Source organism: Lipotes vexillifer, unplaced genomic scaffold, assembly GCF_000442215.2.
Source record: "Lipotes vexillifer unplaced genomic scaffold, Lipotes_vexillifer_v1.1 scaffold977, whole genome shotgun sequence".
NCBI lineage: Eukaryota > Metazoa > Chordata > Mammalia > Artiodactyla > Lipotidae > Lipotes > Lipotes vexillifer.
In genome coordinates, this window is record NW_006783088.1 from 3,744,181 (window position 1) to 3,761,737 (window position 17,557).

At 40.3% G+C, this 17,557-nt stretch overlaps 1 protein-coding gene across 2 annotated transcripts in view; it reads left to right on the top strand.

Annotated features, from left to right (window-relative positions):
• Positions 1 to 17,557, top strand: part of PHF21A (PHD finger protein 21A) — a 193,639-nt gene that overhangs the window by 160,844 nt on the left and 15,238 nt on the right. For both annotated transcript variants that reach the window (XM_007455792.1, XM_007455791.1), the window contains exons 10-13: positions 10,881 to 10,979; positions 13,878 to 13,929; positions 14,685 to 14,764; positions 15,234 to 15,294. In XM_007455792.1, coding sequence (XP_007455854.1) covers positions 10,881 to 10,979; positions 13,878 to 13,929; positions 14,685 to 14,764; positions 15,234 to 15,294 — 292 coding nt within the window. The remainder of the gene's footprint in view (positions 1 to 10,880; positions 10,980 to 13,877; positions 13,930 to 14,684; positions 14,765 to 15,233; positions 15,295 to 17,557) is intronic.

Genomic DNA, 17,557 nt, shown 5'->3' on the forward strand with positions numbered 1-17,557 from the left:
GTGGTACGTGGGCCTCTCTCTCACTGTTGTGTCCTCTCCCATTGCGGAGCACAGGCTCCGGACGCGCAGGCTCAGCGGCCATGGCTCACGGGCCTAGCTGCTCCGTGGCAAGTGGGATCTTCCCGGACCAGGGCACGAACCCATGTCCCCTGCATCGGCAGGCAGACTCTCAACCACTGAGCCACCAGGGAAGCCCTTGAGAGGATTTTGATTACTGTTTCAGTCTCTTTAGTTGCTATAGGTCTGTTGACATTTTCTATTTCTTCTTGAGTCAGTTTGGTAATTTGTATGTTTATAAGAATTTATCCATTTCATCTATGTTATCTGATTTTTTTTTTAATTGCAGTATAGTTGACTTACAGTATTGTGTTAATTACTGCTGTACAGCAAAGTGCTTCAGTTATACATATATGTACATTCCTTTTTATATTCTTTTCCATTATGGTTTATCATAGGATATTGAATATAGTTCTCTGTGCTATACAGTAGGACCTTGTTGTTTATCCATTCTATATATAAAAGCTTACATCTTCTAACCCCAGCCTCTCACTCCATCCCTTCCCCAATCCCATCCCCCTTGGCAACCTGTTGGTGTACAGTTGTTCAGTATATTCTCTTATAATCCTTTTGATTTCTATAAGATTGGTAGTAATGTCCCCACTTTTATTTCTGATTTTCGTTATTTGTGTCTTCTCTCTTTTTTCCTTATTCTGTCCAATTAAAGGTTTGTCAATTTTGTTGATCATTTCAAAGAATCAACTTTTGGTTTCATTAATTCTGTTGTTTTTCTATTCTCCAATTCATGTATCTTCGCTCTAATTTTTATTATTTCCTGCCTTCTGCTAGCTCTGTGTTTAGTTCTTCTTTTCTAGTTCCTTAAGCTGTAAATTTAGGTTATTTAGGTTGTAAGCATTTAGATTTGAATGCTTTCTTATTTTTTATGTACAGACTATTACAGCTTTAAATTTCCCTCTGACCAGTGCTTTCACTGCATCTCATCAGTTCTGGTATGTTTATTTTCATTTTCATTCTTCAGGGAGATAGAAAATTTCCCTAGTGATTTCTTCTTTGTTCCACTGGTTGTTTAAAAGTATATTTTTTAGGGACTTCCCTGGTGGTCCAGTGGCTAAGACTCCATGCTCCCAGTGCAGGGGGCCCGGGTTCGATCCTTGGTCAGGGAACTAGATCCCACATGCTGCAACTAAAGGTTCACATGCTGCAGCTAAAGGTCCTGAATGCTGCAACTAAAGAAAAAAGGATCCCGCATGCCACAACAAAGATCCTGCATGCCACAACTAAGACCCGGCGCAGCCAAATAGAAGTATGTTGTTTAATTTCTACATACTTAAAATTTTTCTGGTATTCCTTTATATTGACTTCTAGCTTCTTTCTGTTGTCATCAGAAAAAATACTTCATATGACTTCAGTCTTTTAAAATGTATTAGGATTTGTTTTGTGGCCTAAAATATGGTCTATCCTGAAGAATGTTTCATGTGTACTTGAGAAGAATGTGTATTCTGTTGCTGTTGAGTAGGCTGTTCTTTATGTCTCTTAGGTCTAGTTGGTTTATAGTGTTGTTTAAGTCCTCTGTTTCTTTATTGATCTTCTTTCTATGTGTCCTTTCCATTATTTAAAGTGAGGTATTAAAGTCTTTAATTATTATTATAGAACTGTTTATTTCTCCCCTCAATTCTGTCAGTATATGCATCATATATTTTGAGACTCTGTTGTTTGGTACATATATATTTGAAATTGTCATATCTTTTTGATAAATTGACTCTTTTATCAATATATAATGACCTTTTTTGTCTCCTGTAACGGTTTTTGACTTACAGTGAATTTTGTCTGATATTAGCATAGCCATCTCTGTACTCTTTCAGTTACTATTTGTGTGCAGTATCTTTTTCCATCCTTTGATGGATACCTTTTCGTATCTTTGGCTCTAAAATGTATCTTGTAGATAGCCTGTTGTTGGACCTTATGTTTTTTTGTTTTAAAACATTTATTTATTTATTTATTTTTCGCTGTGTTGGATCTTTGTTGCTGTGTGTGGGCTTTTCTCTTGTTGTGGCAAGGGGGTGCTACTCTTCATTGCAGTGCGCAGGCTTCTCATTGTGGTGGCTTCTCTTGTTGCGGAGCATGGGCTCTAGGCGCGCAGGCTTCAGTAGTTGTGGCTCGCAGGCTCTAGAGCACAGCCTCAGTGGTTGTGGTGCACAGGCTTAGTTGCTCCACAGCACATGGGATCTTCCCAGGCCAAGGCTCGAACCCGTGTCTTCTACATTGGCAGGCAGATTCTTAACCAGTGCGCCACCAGGGAAGTCCTGGATCTTGTTTCCTTAATCCATTCTGCCACTCTCTGTTGTTTAATTGGTGAGTTTAATCCAGTTACATTTAAAGTGATTACTGATAGGCAAGGATTTATGCCATTTTGCTCTTTGTTTTCTACATGTCTTATGTCTTTTTTGGACCCCAGTTCCTCCAATACTGCCATCTTTTGTGTGTGTGTGTTTTGTTTTGTTTTTTACACCAGTGTATGTACTTTTTTGATGCTCTCCTCATTTCGTTTTCTGTATATTTTAGTTATTTTCTTAATGGTTACCATGGGGACTATAGATAACATTCATAAATTTTTAACAATGTAATTTAATTTGATCCCAGCTTAGCTTCAGTAGTATACAAAATCTCTGCTCCTATACAGCTCTGGCCTGCCCCCTTTTATGTTGTTAGAGTCACACATTGCATCTTTATATATTGTGTGGCCACTAATACATATTTATAATTTTTTCATTCATTTCTCTTTTAAATCATATAGGAAGCAAAAAGAAAAGTTACAAATCAAAGATACAGTAATACTGGATTTTATGTTAACCTATGTAGTTACCTTTATTGGAGTTTTTTTTTCTTGTTTGGCTTCAAGTTACTGTCTAGGATCTTTTTATTTAACCTGAAGAGGTCTAAAGGGAGTTCTTTTAGGACAGGTCTACTTGCAGTGAACTCCCTTTGCTTTTTGCAGGAAATGGAGTTCTTGGTTAATAGTCTTTTTTCTGTCAGAACTTTAATTGTGTATTTATTTATTTTGGCTGTGCTGCACAGCATGCAGGATCTTAGTTCCCTGACCAGGGATGGAACCTGTGCCCCCTGCGGTGGAAGTGTGGAGTCTTAACCACTGGACCGACAGGGAAGCCCCCTCAGCACTTTAAATGTGTCATCCCACTGCCTTCTGGTCTCTGGTTCTGATGAGAAATTGACTGTTAATCTTATTGAGGACCCTTACATGTGATGCATCATTTTGCTTTTGCTGCTTTCAAGATTCTCTCTTTGGCTTTTGACAGTGTGATTATAATGTGTTTCAGTATGAGTCTCTTTGAATTTATCCTACTTGGAGGTCACTGAGCTTCTTGGATGTGTACAGGCATACCTTGGAGATATTGTGGATTCAGTTCCACACCACCACGATAAAGCAGATAAAGGTAGTCACATGAATTTTCTGGTTTCTCGGTGCATATCAAAGTTATGTTTACACTATACTGTGGTCTACTGAGTGTGCAATAGCATTATGTCAAAAAAACAATGTATATACCTTAATTTAAAACTTTATTGCTAAAAAATGCTCACCATCATCTGAGCCTTTATCACATTATAATCTTTTTGCAGTGAGATCACTGATCACAGATCACCATAACAAGTATGATAGTAATGAAAATGTTTGAAATATTGTGAGAATTACCAAAACTTGACACAGAGACAGGGTTGCCACATACTTTCAGTTTGTAAAAAATGCAGTATCCGCAAAGTGCAATAAAGTGAAGTGCGATAAATAAATAAAATGAGGTATGCCTGTAGATTCATATATTTCATCAAATTTGGGAAGTTTACAGCTGTTATTTCTTCAAATATTTCTGCTTCTTTCTGTCTCTCCTTTCCCCCTGGGAGTCTATAATGCATATGTTGGTATGCTTGACAATGTCTCACAGGTTTCTTAGGCTCTGTACTTTTTCTACATTCTTTTTTCTGTCTGCTCCTTAGACTGGAAATTTCAGTTATCCTATCTTCAGGTTCACTGATTCTTTCTTTTGCCTGAACCCCTTAATGAATTTCTCATTTCAGCTATTATATTTTTCAGCTCCAGATTTCTATTTGGTCCTTTTAAATAATTTCTGTGTCTTTATTAACATTTTCTTTTTGGTGAGACATTGTTCTTCTGGCATTTTTTTGTTCTTTGTCCCTGGTTTCTTTTAGCTCTTCGAGCATATTTAAGGCAGTTGACCTGCTACCCCAGCAGGGTTTACTGCTGTTAATTGTTGAGAGCTGCAGTTGTTTGTTTAGTGCCTTTTCCAAACTATTTTTGCAAATACTGTTTCTTGTCATGTGTGGTTATTGAAATTTCTGTTCTATTAGATTTACTTAAACAACTGGAGCCAAAAAGAAGAAAAAGGTAATCATAAGTAAATTAAAACAAAAACAGAAAACCCTCTCTTGGTCTTTGCAGATTGGCTTTGAGCAGGGGGCACTCCTTCAATGCTAAGCCAGGCCACCTGTAACTGTGTCTTAGACTTCACCTCTTTCTTGGACAGAGCTCAAAGATCAGCCAGAGGTACAAGCTTAGGGTTCTCTCAGTTCTTTTCTGAGTATGCATCTAGCCCTGGGAATGCTCAGTGCACTTGGGGTTCCCCAGTACACGTGATAGCCCTTCAAAGCCCTTACTCCTCCAAGGATCTTCCTCCTCAGCCCCCTTCTTCCTAGACCTTTGGGTCTGTCTGCTGCTTACTCCACCTACCATCCTTTACACCAGGTAAACTACAGGTAACGTATGTCTTTAGACGCTTTCATCAGATGGCACCTGGGAGGCCGCTCCAGCCTTGGGTGGGCAAACAAGGGTCAGCCTGCACCAGTCCTTAGGGGATTACCGGACAGGTCAGAATACACAGCCACAAGTTGAAAACGAGGTTCAGCAAACCACACCAGGAACACAGATTACCATCTCCACAGCCTCTGTTGAACTAAGGGATGGATTTGTTGGTAGGTAAGGAAAAATGCTTTCTTAATAAAATTTACAGCCTCTTTCTTCAGTAAGTGGCCCCCCCTGGTTATTCTTAGTTTTTTATTAGATTCCAGAGTTTTAAAACGTTGATTCTGTCAGTTTCTGCCAGCTTAATGTTTGCTTTAGTGAAAGGACTGATTCTAAAACTCCCTGTTTTCTGTGATGTCAAACCCTAATGTTTTTTGTTTGTTTTAAGTAGCTTAAAACAACAAAAATTTATTATCTCACACAGTTTTTGAGGTCAGGAATCAGGTTGCATCTTAGCTCAGTGGTCCTGGCTCAAGGTCCCTCACAAATTTGCTTTCAAACTAGTTGGTCAGGACTGCAGTCATTTCAAGGCTCAACTGGGGCTGGATAATTCACTTCCAAACTCAGTCACATGGTTGTCAGCAGTCCTCACTTCTCCCTGGCTGTTGGCAGGAGGTTCAGTTCCTCACCTCATGGGCCTCTCCATAGTGCTGTTCACAGCATGGCAGCTGGCTTCCCCTGGAGCGGAAGGTCCATGAGAGAAAGACACCTCCCCATTGTTTCGATTGCTTTATCTTTTTTTTTTTTTTTTTAGGGGTTCTGCTTTATTTTTAATACATTTTTTGTTTTTTTTTTTGTTTTTTTTAATTTATTTTATTTTTGGCTGTGTTGGGTCTTTGTTGCTGCATGCAGGCTTTCTCTTGTTTTGGCGAGCGGGGGTTACTCTTTGTTGCGGCGCACGGGCTTCTCATTGCGGTGGCTTCTCTTGTTGTGGAGCACGGGCTCTAGGAACTCGGGCTTCAGAAGTTGTGGCACGCGGACTCTGTAGTTGTGGCTCGCGGGCTCTAGAGCGCAGGTTCAGTAGTTGTGGCGCACAGGCTTAGTTGCTCCACGGCACGTGGGATCTTCCGGGACCAGGGCTTGAATCTGTGACCCCTGCATTGGCAGGTGGATTCTTAACCAATGCGCCACCAGCAATTGCTTTATGTTTATTTTCTTGGATGCTTTTGGTATTCTTTATCCAACCTTGAGATAATTGTACTCTTCTTGCGTGAGAGAAAATTTGAACCCTGGATAATTCTTTAGTGAAGTGGAATCGGTTTGATCTTCCCTGGAGGCATCACCACTACCTGCTTATTCAGCCCTAGAGATGCAAGTAAGAGACCCCCAGGGACATCACACAGCCTTGGAATGGAGAAGCAAACCCTTATAGTTGACCTTCTCTTCTCCCTCCCGTCAGACTCCTGTTCTTCCAATTCACGGCGCTATGAAATAAGCTTCCTGGATACCCAGGACCTTAAAAATGTCACTATAAACTACTTTCCCATTGTGTTCCTTTGTAGGTGTGTTTGGTGGTTTGTTTTATGGGGGAAATGTGTCCTTTTTGGTTAATAAAAAAAGCGTGTGTGAGAGAGAGAGGAAAGCAAGTGATTCTTCTGGTAGGTCATACTCCCCACTCAGAAGATCAACGTCTCTTTACAGCATACCTGCTCTACAGTGAGGCCCTGTGCTGGGCACAAAGGGGTGCAAAAGTGTGTAGAACAATCCTGCTCTCAAGTAGCTTATATAGTCTGGAGGTGGAAATAAGATAGGACCCTGATGAGAAAAAAAAATACAAGCGACAGTGGTTGCCACAGTATTGATGAGACAGATACTTAACACTTTCCTAAAGTAATAATATGAGAAGCAGAAGGAAAATACGGACATGGCCAAGAAATAAAGTGAAAAATCTTTGTGATTATGTTAGTTTTTCAGATCTAGTAAAATATTTCACAGCATAATGATTTCTGAGAATTTTGATATCTGTTTGTAGAACCAGTCTTTCATTTGGCTCCTACTCATCAATAATCAGACAGTTTCACTCTCATTTGTTTAATTACTTGTTGCCATACAAAAAGACCATTTGCATCTGCATTGTGTTTTTTTTTTAATAGATCTTTATTGGAGTATAATTGCTTCACAATACTGTGTTAGTTTCTGTTGTACAACAAAGTGAGTCAGCCATATGCATACACATGTCCCCGTATCCCCTCCCTCTTGAGCCTCCCTCCCATCCTCCCTATCCCACCCCCGCTAGGTCATCGCAGAGCACCAAGCCGATCTCCCTGTGCTATGCTGCTGCTTCCCAGCAGCCAACTGTTTTACATTCGGTAGTGTATATATGTCGACGCTACTCTCACTTCACCCCAGCTTCGCTCTCCCACCCCATGTCATCAGGTCCATTCTCTATGTCTGCCTCTTTATTTCTGCCTTGCAACTAGGTTCATCAGTACCTTTTTTTTTTAGATTCCATATATATGTGTTAAATATGGTATTTGTTTTTTCTCTCGCTGACTTACTTCACTCTGTATTACAGACTCTAGGTCCATCCACCTCACTATAGATAAGTCAATTTTGTTTCTTTTTATGGCTGAGTAATATTCCATTGTATATATGTGCCACATCTTCTTTATCTGTTCATCTGTTGATGGACATTTAGGTTGCTTCCATGTCCTGGCTATTGTAAATAGTGCTGCAGTGAACATTGTGGTGAATGTTTCTTTTTGAATTATGGTTTCCCAGTAGTGGGATTGCTAGGTCATATGGTAGTTCTATTTTTAGTTTTTAAGGAACCTCCATACTGTTTTCTATAGTGGTTGTATCAATTTTCCCACCAACAGTGTAGGAGGTTTCCCTTTTCACCACACCCTTTCCAGCATTTATTGTTTCTAGCTTTTATGATAATGGCCATTCTGACAGCGTGAGGTGATACCTCTTTGTAGATTTGATTTGCATTTCTCTAATAATCAGTGATGTTGAGCATCTTTTCATGTGCCTCTTCGCCATCTGTATGTCTTCCTTGGTGAAATGTCTATTTAGGTCTTCTGCCCGTTTTTTAACTGGATTGTTTGTGTTTTTTTTGTTTTTTTTGTTTTTTGTTTTTTTTTTTCTCCTTTCTTCTTGCGTTATGTGGGCCTCTCACTGTTGTGGCCTCTCCCATTTGCGGAGCACAGGCTCCGGACGCGCAGGCCCAGCGGCCATGGCTCACGGGCCCAGCCGCTCCGCGGCATGTGGGATCCTCCCGAAACGGGGCACGAACCCGCGTCCCCTGCATCGGCAGGCGGACCCCCAAGCACCGCGCCACCAGGGAAGCCCTGTTTGTTTTTTTGATATTGAGCTCCATGAGCTGTTTGTATATTTTGGAGATTAATCCTTTGTCTGTTATTCCATCTGAAAATATTTTCTCCCATTTTGAGGGTTGTGTTTTTGTCTTGTTTATGGATTCCTTTGCTGTGCAAAAGCTTTTAAGTCCCATTTGTTTATTTTTGTTTTTATTTCTGTTACTCTAGGAGGTGGGTGAAAAAAGATCTCACTGTGGTTTATGTCAAAGAGTGTTCTTCCTATGTTTTCCTCTAAAAGTTTTATAGTGTCTGGTCTTACATTTAACTCTTTAATCCATTTGGAGTCTATTTTTGTGTATGGTGTTAGGTAGTGTTCTAATTTCATTCTTTTACATGTAGCTGTCCAGTTTTCCCAGCACCACTTATTGAAGAGGCTGTCTTTTCTCCATTGTATGTTCTTGCCTCCTTTGTCGTAAATTAGGTGCCCATATGTGCATGGGCTTATCTCTGGGCATTCTGTCCTGTGCCATTGATCTATATTTCTGTTTTTGTGCCAGTACCATACTGTCTTGATTACTGTAGCTTTGTGGTGTAGTTTGAAGTCGGGGCACCTGATTCCTCCAACTCCATTTTTCTTTCTCAGGATTGCTTTGGCTATCCGGGGTCTTTTGTGTTTCCATATGAATTGTAAGATTTTTTGTTTTAATTCTGTGAAGAATGCCTTTGGTAGTTTGATAGGGATTGCATTGAATCTGTAGATTGCTTTGGGTAGTATGGTCATTTTCACATTATTGATTCTTCCAATCCAAGAACATGATATATTTCTCCACCTGTTTATGTCATCTTTGATTTCTTTCATCAGTGTTTTATAGTTTTGCAAATACAAGTCTTTCATCTCCTTAGGCAGGTTTATTCATAGGTATTTTATTCTTTTTGTTGCAATGGTAAATGGGAGTGTTTCCTTAATTTCACTTTCAGATTTTTCATTGTTGGTGTATAGGAATGCAAGAGATTTCTGTGCATTAATTTTGTATCCTGCAACTTTACCAAATTCATTGATTAGTTCTAGCAGTTTTCTGGTGGCATCTTTAGGATTCTCTATGTATAGTATCATGTCATCTGCAAACAGTGACAGTTTTACTTCTTCTTTTTCAATTTGTATTCCTTTTATTTCTTTTTCTTCTCTGATTGCTGTGGCTAAAACTTCCAAAACTATGTTGAATAATAGAGGTGAGAGTGGGCAACCTTGTCTTTTTCCTGAGCTTAATGGAAATGGCTTCAGTTTTTCACCACTGAGAATGATGTTGGCTGGGGGTTTGTCATATATGGCCTTTATTATGTTGAGGTAGCTTCCCTCTATGCCCATTTTCTGGAGAGCTTTTTTTTATCATAAATGGGTGTTGAATTTTGTCAGAAGCTTTTTCTGCATCTGTTGAGATGATCATATGGTTTTTATTCCTTAATTTGTTAATGTGGTGTATCACATTGATTGATTTGCGTATATTGAAGAATCCTTGCATCCCTGGGATAAATCCCACTTGATCATGGTGTATGATCCTTCTAGTGTGCTGTTGGATTCTGTTTGCTAATATTGTGTTCAGGATTTTTGCATCTATGTTCATTAGTGATATTGGTCTGTAATTTTCTTTTTTTGTGATATCTTTTTCTGGTTTTGGTATCAGGGTGATGGTGGCTTCGTAGAATGAATTTGGGAGTGTTTCTCCCTCTGCAGTTTTTTGGAAGAGTTTGAGAAGGATCGGTGTTAGATCTTCTCTTAATGTTTCATAGAAATCACCTGTGAAGCCATCTGGTCCTGGATTTTGTTTGTTGGAAGATTTTTCATTATGGTTTCAATTTCATTACTTGTGATTGATTTGTTTATATTTCCTAATTCTTCCTGGTTCAGTCTTGGAAAATTGTACCTTTCCAGGAATTTGTCCATTTCTTCATGGTTGTCCATTTTATTGGCATATAGTTGTTTGTAGTAGTCTCTTATAATCCTTTTCTGCATGGTTTTTAATTTTGAAAACGTAAATTAGGTTTATGTTTATAGTTTTATATCCACTGTTCTAATATCATTTCAGTATTTACAGAGGGTTTCATAAAGTGAATTAGCCATTGGGTCAAGATAAGAATAGTAATGCAAACCCAGTCTACTAGTTTGCTAGCTGCCATTTGTGTCTGAAGATGGTAATGCTACTGGTGTTTCTTTTGTTTGAATGGACACATCTGGAAGATGAGCTTGGCCGTAATCAGGATGGCAGCCTTTTACAAGATGGCCTTTCCTTGGCAACTGCATCTCTCCTCTAATGGATGATATAGGCAGGTTTTAAATATCCCAAGTAAGGATAGTTCTGTCACCTCTCTTAGATTGTGATTGGAATTGTTCTGAAATAGAAAAGTGTGTATCTAAGATTTTTTTGGACATCATTCAGATCCTAAGCATGCTATGAACCAGAGCTTGACCCATGTGTAACAAGAATGGACTTACTTCTGGGAAACTACCCCTGCATCCTAAAGTACATTGAAATAGACTGTTGTATTTATAGACTCATAGCTATTCTAGTTATGCAATTTAATCATTTCAACTGGGGCCTTCCATTTTACTTTTTCCCCCTTCTAAAATGAAGTCCATATTATCTCCTTTATTAATATGTTTCCAATTTGAGTATGTTCTTTTCTTTCTTGTTGGCAACAGTCAAACTATGTTTGCTTTTATTCTTTTAATAAAAAAGTGAATTCTGAAGTTTCATTTAATTTTCTTCTTCTAGACAATTAAATCCCACACAGAAACAGATGAGAAACAAACGGAGAGCCGCACCGTCACTCCACCTACTGCACCCAAACCAAAACGGGAGGAGAACCCTCAGGTAGGCCCAGCCCTCCAAGGCATGGCTCAGTCTGCGTGGTGCGACTTATTCACATGCATCAGGAGGGACACTTGCCCTCTGAACCACTTGATATCATTGTCTTGTGCTCTCTCACTATTCAGTAATGTCATTGCCAAATCAGGTTGGCCTGGGGCAGATTAAGAGTGTGGTCTTGAGTGTTCATGAGCTGGCAAACAGGCCTTTCATACGTATGTCACACATTAGACTTGTGTGATTCATGACCATTGCCCCAGGTATCCCACTGCATTCCTAATGATCATTATGTTTTGTTTGTCTCAGCCAACATTTAAAAGATGTCCAGTTCACTCAGTTAAGGTCTGTGTTATCGATTACAGTTGTTACATGTGCGTTTTTGTTATTACTATTGTATTGCATTAGATCCCCAAATCCCAGATGAATCAGTAGCTCATAAGTAGTTCATTGAAGCATAAAAGTAGGGATGAAAATACTAGCATCTGTACTACAACTTAGGATAGAATTATAAACTTAAATAGCAAACAAAACTGTGGTACAAATATAGAATGTGAATTTGTATGTCCTTAGGCAAGAGATATTTTAGTTTGATACTTTTGTACAAGCAGCCATAAAAGAAAAATGTGGACAGGTAATGTGATGATGAATATATGATAGTTGGATTTTATTAGACCAGCAATCCATTTCCGTCTATCCTCAGTGCATTCTTTTTAATGAAACCATGTCAAATAGTGGCATAAAGCCATCAAAGCTTCATGTCATTTTTTTGAAGCAGTGATTTATTAAGCCAGTTCAGGTTTTTCTAAAGCAAGTACAAATTATAATACTTTCTGATATGAAATGAATTAATTTTTAATTTGTCTTTAAAGAAGAGACCAAAACTTGAACCTAAAAGAAGTCCTAGTCATGCATATTGCTGAGAAACTTATAAAATAATCTGCAAAATTAATGACAAGTATTAGGCTTGGAGAGGGAAAAACAGAGCAATTAGCAAAATTTCCTTATCAAAAGAAACTAAAAGAGGACTTCCCTGGTGGCGCAATGGTTAAGAATCCTCCTGCCAATGCAGGGGACACAGGTTCAAGCCCTAGTCCAGGAAGATCCCAGATGCCATGGAGCAACTAAGCCTGTGTGCCACAGCTACTGAGCCTGTGCTCTAGAGCCCGCGAGCCACAACTACTGAAGCCCGCTCACCTAGAGCCCGTGCTCCTCAACAAGAGAAGCCACAGCAATGAGAAGCCTATGCACGGCAGTAAAGAGTAGCCCCCGCTCGCCGCAACTAGAGAAATCCCGTGCGCAGCAACAAAGACCCAGTGCAGCCAAAAATAAATAAATAAATTTATTTAAAAAAAACAAGAAACTAAAGGATATCTTATGTCAGTGGCACAGTGTGGGCAAGCAAGTAGCATCATGTGGAATAACACGTATTTCTAATTGGACAGATCACTGCCATAAAGGGAATAAATTAGTTATTGGCATGTGTGTGATACATAGATAAGGCAAAAGTTCTTGACAGCTTTTTATTCTATTTATCACTGAAAATCTGTTCTACAGAAGAGATTTTTTTCCATTTAATAATTCTTTTATGAGCTTGATCTAGACTGGCAAAGATGATTGGGTGTGAGTGGCCAAGGAGGATGCTGTTACTTGATTAAAAGAAGGTGCGTCTGAATGTCAGTTCACACACTGCTTTATTAACAGAGAACAGTTGGTAGACAGCCTTCTAATCTTAAGTTTTGAAGGAATAGTGAACGTTAGGAATGTAGTTAATTGGCAGCCACAAAATGTATGCAATGTAGAAAATGGGCAGCACGTCCAAGACTGCTTTTCGTTACTGAAGTACCCTGGCTGTCGGGAGGATAGGTGCCCACCCTAGTCTCTGAAATAAGAAATAAAATTAAAACATTTCTTCAGGACTCTGTGGATACCAGTAAAGGACATTTCTGTGTTCTCAAGTGCCTTGTTCAAGGTTATCTTTATAAAACACTCAGTACCTCGAATAGCTTGAACCTATCACTTCAGGCCAGAATATCATGATATTTAAAGTTGAGGGTAAAATGTCAGGATTTTCAAAGACCAAATTGTGGTGTGAATAATTCTGCAGGATTATGTCTCCTAACAGCTAATGATGTTCCTTATTCATCACTGAGAGAAATGGATGATACATTATTTGGCATATTTAGCAGCTGCATGCAGTGGTACAGCAGAAAATAAAGGCATACTTTCCAGACCACATGCACCCAAAGAGCAAAATAGTAATCAATCTGTTGCTCTCTCCATTTTTAAGCATCTAACGTTCCAGCTTTGGAGTACAGTGTTCTGATCAGTCTAGCTTCTGATGGAGCCCTGAGAGTGGTGGTCAGAGAGAAAGCACTGTATAATTTGTAGGTCCATGGTTGATTGAAAAATCATAGTATTAAGCAGAACCACCTGCTGTCATTCCTAAAACTCACTTAGCTTTGAGCTATTGTCCAATGAGTGGTAGCAAAAATGTAAGAACCCCTGACCTGGTATGACAAATGAGGTACTTAGAATTTGGAGCTTGTTGTGTGGGAGGCTGTTTGTAACCCTCTGTGTGTTTCTTCAGTGTGAAGTCCTCTTCCCTCCTTGAGAATTTTTCTGGAAAAAAATTAGGTCATTCAAGATACTGATTTCTGCCATTGAGAGAGTGGAAGATATAGGCCCCAGTCCTTCTCTTTTGATCCCTGTAAGATCAGAAAACTTCCAGAGCGGCTCCATAGCTGCTAAGAGTGGAGGGTGCCCACTCCTTGTTCACCTGAACCCGGCTTCCTTTCAGCCGCCAGCCATTGGGCTGGCTTTCCCCGGGAGTCTAACTAGGAACATGCAGCTGACTTAGCGAGAACCCACACTGAAGTATATTCTTCTTTTGTTTCTCTGGCACAGAAACTTGCCTTCATGGTGTCTCTAGGGTTGGTAACACATGACCATCTAGAAGGTAAGAGAAGATATTCATGGCGCTACCTTGCTTCTGGCCCAGAGCTTTGTTCTTGAAAATGGTGTTTGATTTATTGTTAGAATTGAAAATTGGAACACAAACAGAGTATGATTCAACCAGTATGGACTCTTTTTTTGGAGTAAACTTGCCTTCCTTCTATCTAATGTTCAGCCCCTCTCCTTCCTATCATTATTTATCCACACTACTGTCCTGGGGAAGCTCCCTGGTTGCCTGGACTAAGGTGACTTCTGTTCACTTAGAGAAACTTTTTTTTCCTGGCAGCATAAAGTAGCAGATGCCCCTCTGACAAGTCTTTGTCTGTACTTTTCAGTCACTCTAGATTATTGGAATCTTAAGAATAGTTGCAAAGCTATACCTGTTCCAGTGATTTAATTCAAGAATGGTGAACTATGATTACTCAATCTAGGTCTGTGGATAAAGTTCATCCACACCTATATTACAGTGATCTAAAAATAAATCAGGACACTTTTACAAGTGTTGTCTACTGTTAAGCTCTCAGTCACAGAGAGCCACACTGTAGGACAGCATGGCCTTGCTTTCCAAGAGGTGAGAGTGGATGGTCCTACATATTTGCTCCCAGCAGCCTGCTTCCCTTTGCTGAGGCTGCAGTGAAACCAAGAGACTTACTCTCATTTCTAACTTGTCATGGGAAAACCAATAAGTAAACAATGAAGTTAAGTTTGGGGGGGGTTCTCCATACCTTTCTTCTAATCCAGACCTTTTGCTTTCCCAAGAAATCCAAAGCAAGCGGCAAGAACGAAAAAGAAGAACAACAGCAAATCCAGTGTACAGTGGCGCGGTCTTTGAGCCAGAGGTATTCCTGGCCAGCACTTGGCCATTCCCTCACGTTTTCACTTTTATTTATGACTTGTTCAGCACCTCCCATCTGAAAACCTGCTTAAGAGCAGTACCCTGATTGTACTTGGCCAGCTTTGTAAAATGATGGATTTTTCTCTGGCTGATAACATTATTTCACTTTTATTATTCACTATTTTCCCCTGAGTTTTTTCCTGAAGTTTAAGTAGATACAAACCTACCTTAAAAATTTAACTCATCCTGTCATCTGAACACAACTTTCTTCTGAAGCAGAGACATACCTCTCTGGAATATTCTTTCAGAGCCAAGTACATATGATAAATCCAGTTATCACTGAGACCTTTGGGTGACTAGCACTAACTAGTTGGCTTGTTGACGGGCATGCTGTGCTTGGTCTTTGGCTTGTACCGGTATTGGTAGTAACCATGCTATTCAACCAGTCACCTTTCTTTCTTCAATCCCGAAAGCGTAAGAAGAGTGCAGTCACGTACCTGAACAGTACAATGCATCCTGGGACCCGAAAGAGAGGTGAGTACCTTTTTCGTATCTCTCCCTTGCTGTTGCTTTTGCTTTCTGTGTTGTGTTTCTTTCCCCTCCCTCCTCCCGTTGTCCTAGAGCCTAACTCCTGTATCCCTTGAATATAGTTTTGTTGTCGTTCTCTGAGAATGGGGGGAAAAGAGAGTGAGATTTCTTATTAGAGCTCTGTATACTGAATCAAAAGCTCCCCTTCCTGGGATTCTGGCAAAGCTGGCTGAGGGGAATGGCTTATTGCAGGGTTTCTGCCCCAGGCCCCTCAGGCTGTTGATGAATAGCACAATGAACAGAACACCCTGTAAAAGGGAGGATCTTAGCATCATTGAGCACAACAGAGCACTGGTGTTGCCAAGGTGTTCTTAGTAGTGTCTAAGTTGTTCTGATGCCAGTGAGGACAGAGCACGACTCTTAAGCTTCTGTGAGCTGCAGACTTTGCAGGAAGGAGAGAGGTAGCCACACTGAGAATTTTGAATCTATGAGAAGAGAGCACCTGCAACTAAAGAAGAAAACATCACTGTCGAAACAGGCTTCCCAAAGCGGAAATTCCTAAAGAGCTCCATCCCCCAATTTCAGACCTTCCAGGGCGGGCATTCCACCTCACTCTCAGGTCAGCAGCTGCCTTCACCATGCAGGTGTAAATAGGTCTTAATAGCTCAGAGTTTGAGCTTATAAACAAGGCCCTGAAATGGTTCTTTGATGTCAGTAATACGTCCCAAGGTCCTTTTCTCCACGTGATAATGTGTCCTTGAATTACAGTTCCAGGCTAGAAAGGTTGCAGAGTGAGCAGAGTAGCATGCTAATTTTTGTGTGTGTACAGCAATCTCAGAGCCATTGGAAGCTTAGGAGGTCATCCCGACCCTTTGTCTGCCTTAGGCTGGGCTAGCACTGTACCTGTGGTACAGTGGTTACCGTCTCTTCCCCTCAGAGAGATAGCACGCCCACGCTAGTGTTTCATCAGCCCCTCCTTCAGGAAGCCAAAATATTTAGATGGGAATCCCTAAGTCATTGTTTCATATTGATTCCTGGGCCACAGTAACCAGTGTCATGGGTTATTTTTTGTTGTTTTATTTTGTTTGGCGTTGTTTTGGTGACCTCTGACACAGTTCTCAGAAAGGAGCCCCCAGCCAGAAGCCACAGTTAATTGGCCTGCTAGTGGGCAGTATCTGCTGAGAGGATAGGGGTTAAATGAGCCAGAAAGACCTTGGCATCTCTTGCCAAGGTCAGAGGATGAAAGCCTGCATTCACAATGCCTAGGACGTGCCTTCTGTGGGTAAACAAAGAGCATTTATCTTCCACTTTCCCTTCTAGCAGCACTAAATACCCTAGAAAAGACAAACCAGTACGATCTGTCTTTGTACTGCACACAGTGCCAGTTTAACACAGATAGGTAATGTTTGTGTAATATCTGACAGAATCATGACTCTTGTGCATAATTCTAATATAAATTATAACTGTTGGCAAAGTCATGATCCCACGTAGCATCCACAAGTGCTCATAGGCAGTTGTGTACCTCTCCGGCTCTTTTTTTGCCTGTGGTGTGCTGGGCATACACTTTTGATCACTTACAGCTTAGAAGCTATGACCTTTGGCCCTTAGAAGACAAGGACCCTGACTTAGATATATCATAAGGCAAGAGTGGTTGACCTGGACTTCCCATACCCATTAGGGCCCATTTGCAGATTCTCTGTAGCCATGAGGTTTGATTCAAAATGCTTCTGCTCAAATCAGCTCTCTCTGGTAGCTGTTGCTGATGACAGGGCTTTTCCTGAGACTTTGGAACACCCCAGTTCTAAGACATGTAGTTCACTGGAATGTTTGTGATGGAAAGCAGGGAGATGATTTTTGATCAACCGGGAAGGGTATCTGAGTCCAGACTTACTTAAATTCACTGTTAAGCCCAGAAGGTCTTTTTAGCTCTTAGGTTCCAGCTACTCCCAGAACATATGTCTTCCTAGCTCTGCCAGAAGGGGTAAGAATAGTTAACTTGAATTTTGCCTCCTCCCTTTGCCTTTCTCTACCCTCACAAGCAATGAAGTAACCAAAATGTGGGCAGGAGAGAAGAGGAAAAGCAGAGATCCTCAGCAAATCTCTTTGTGGGAACTGAGAATCATTAATATTATTATAAGAATAACGATTGCAGCAAAACCTTAGGAAACAATATGTAAAAGATACAGAAAAAGAAAATAAATTCTTCTCCCTGGCCTTGGCTCCTGTTGGGCTTTGATATCTTGTTCTCCTGTTAGAAATCTCAAATTGT